Genomic DNA, 2,500 nt, shown 5'->3' with positions numbered 1-2,500 from the left:
TCCCCCCTTTTTCCTCTTCCTCTCCTTCTCCCCCTTATTCCTCTTCCTCTCCTCCTTCCCCTTATTCCTCTTCCTCTCCTTCTCCCCCCCTTTTTCCTCCTCTCCTCCTTCTCCCCCCTTTTTCCTTTTCTCCTCCTTCTCTCCCCTTTTTCCTCTTCCTCTCCTCCTTCTCCCCCCTTATTCCTCTTCCTCTCCTCCTCCCCCTCACCTGCCCCGCGACGTATCTCCTTCCGATGATCCCGTTGGCATAAAGGCCTCCCGCTTCGTGTGGTCGTGGCTCTTTGGCGACGTAATTGTCACCGCAGACGCCACACTTCCCTTCGTTCTGCTGGTACTGGACTAAGAGGGGAAGAGAAGAGACTTTAATGGGGAAAAGAGCAAGTGTTATTATGTTTTCTCTGTCTGCCTGTCTCTCTCTGTCTGTCTGTCTGCCTGTCTGCTTCTCTCTCTGCCTCTGTCTCTGTCTGCTTCTCTCTCTGTCTCTGTTTCTTTCTTTCTTTCTCTCTCTGTCTCTGTCTCTCTCTCTCTCTTTCTCTCTCTTTCTCTCTCTCTCTCACTCCATCTCTCTCTCTCTCTCTCTCTCTCTCTCTCTCTCTCTCTCTCTCTCTCTCTCTCTCTCTCTCTCTCTCTCTCTCTCTCTCTCTCTCTCTCTCTCTCTCTCTCTCTCTCTCTCTCTCTCTCTCTCTCTCTCTCTCTCTCTCTCTCGTTCGTTCGTATAACTTACATGATAAATATATATATAAAAAATGGTGTCATTATTCTATTAATTTGAGCTGTTTTGTTTTTCGCTTGTTCATTTACAAATCTGCTATTAATTCTGTTATTTATTTTTATACAACAAATTGGTTGTTTGTGAGATGATTATACGGATTATAAAAAAGTATGTGTGAGAGGTGTCCTTATGAATCAAATGAAAATTGGACGCAGGAGTAAAAATCTTTTGCGGTTCTCCTATTGTCTCTATGTCATTCTAGATTATGATTATGCAAATTAGATCCACCATATATTAATATATATTTTTTCTAATCGTAACTTGAACAAACCAAAATCTATAAGTCTAGTTTTCAAACAATTTTGAAGTAAACCTGCCACATCCACAAATCTCTTTACTACTCAAGGCAATGAAAAGAAAAGAAAAACATCCGCAAAGGTTTGTCTTATCTCACCTACGAATCCTCCGCAGTAGAGCTCGTTGTCGTTGTAGTTGACGGGGTTCGGGTAGCCGAGCCTCCACATGGCGTTCCTTGCGGGCGGGTCCATCAGGCGCCCGTGGCCCCACACGCCCACCTGCAACAAGGGAAGTTCTGCAGTTGCTAGCTCATTTGTTCAGGTCTCTGTGCAATTGCTATGGCGCGCAGACTGAATTTTGCGCAATGGCTGCGAGTAATTGCTGGTCTTTTGCATAAGCCTTTGTGTAACTGCTATGTCACGTACATAGCCATTAGAATACAAACATCATTAGTTAATAGAAAGTAAAATTTTGATTTCCAAATATTCCTTAATTTCGGCGTGGGCTTCCAGGCCATACATCTTTCAATTGTCATCTCTTCCCCATAGTACATGTTACGGATTATGTTCTACTTCATCATTATTACTAGAATACAAACACCGTACATGGACAGTAAATGTGTTTTTGTACAAAATAAAGTTATTTAAACATTGGCTTTGAGACTCTGCATGTTTCATTTGTCAAATCATCTCCAAAGGGGCAACATTCGAAAAATGCACTGCTTACCGCGAGGAGGGTGAGCGCGGGAAGAGTCAACATCAGGCGGTGTCTCATCCTGGGGAGAAAAAGAAGTATATCTTTATCATCATCATTCTTTTTATTGTCTTATTACTATTATCACCATTATTCTCGTTAATGTTACCATCATTATTATCACTGTTGTTATCATTATACTTGCTGTCATTATAGTTATTATGATATTAATGATAATAATAGTAATGGTAATGATGATGATAATTATAATGATAACAACAATTATGGTTATTATTACTCTTCCCTCCTTTCCTCCTTTCCTCTCGAGGTCTTCCCTCCTTCCCTCTCGAGCGTTTCCTTCTCTCCCTTCCTTTCCGTCTCTTCTCTCCTTCTCGATCTCTACTTCCTTACCTTTTGAGCTCTCTCCTCCCTCCCTTAGTCTCTTCCCTCCCTTCCTTTCCAGTTTTCTCCTCCAAATTGTTTCTTCCTCTCTGTTCCTTCTGTCTCTCTAGATATCTCCACTTATCTCTCTCTCTCTCTCTCTCTCTCTCTCTCTCTCTCTCTCTCTCTCTCTCTCTCTCTCTCTCTCTCTCTCTCTCTCTCTCTCTCTCTCTCTCTCTCTCTCTCTCTCTCTCTCTCTCTCTCTCTCTCTCTCTCTCTCTCTCTCTCTCTCTCTCTCTCTCTATATTCCTTCTCTCTCTCTCTCTCTCTCTCTCTCTCTCTCTCTCTCTCTCTCTCTCACCCTCTCTCTCTCTCTCTCTCTCTCTAGATATCACTTCTCTCTCTCTCTCACCCTCT

At 42.8% G+C, this 2,500-nt stretch overlaps 1 protein-coding gene across 1 annotated transcript in view; it reads right to left on the bottom strand.

Moving 5' to 3' along the window:
- LOC122251189 (uncharacterized) overlaps nt 1-2,500 on the bottom strand; it is a 16,565-nt gene that overhangs the window by 10,384 nt on the left and 3,681 nt on the right. The window contains exons 2-4 of the mRNA XM_043012905.2: nt 1,736-1,784; nt 1,167-1,287; nt 209-339 (exon numbers count right to left, since the gene is read on the bottom strand). Of these exons, the coding sequence (XP_042868839.2) occupies nt 209-339; nt 1,167-1,287; nt 1,736-1,783 (300 nt within the window). The 5' untranslated portion in view covers nt 1,784. The remainder of the gene's footprint in view (nt 1-208; nt 340-1,166; nt 1,288-1,735; nt 1,785-2,500) is intronic.

Source organism: Penaeus japonicus, unplaced genomic scaffold (genome assembly GCF_977035675.1).
Source record: "Penaeus japonicus unplaced genomic scaffold, GWHDUDI00000001_assembly GWHDUDI00000003, whole genome shotgun sequence".
Lineage (NCBI taxonomy): Eukaryota > Metazoa > Arthropoda > Malacostraca > Decapoda > Penaeidae > Penaeus > Penaeus japonicus.
The sequence above is the reverse complement of the archived record's forward strand: the minus strand, read 5'-3'. Positions and strand labels throughout refer to the sequence as shown.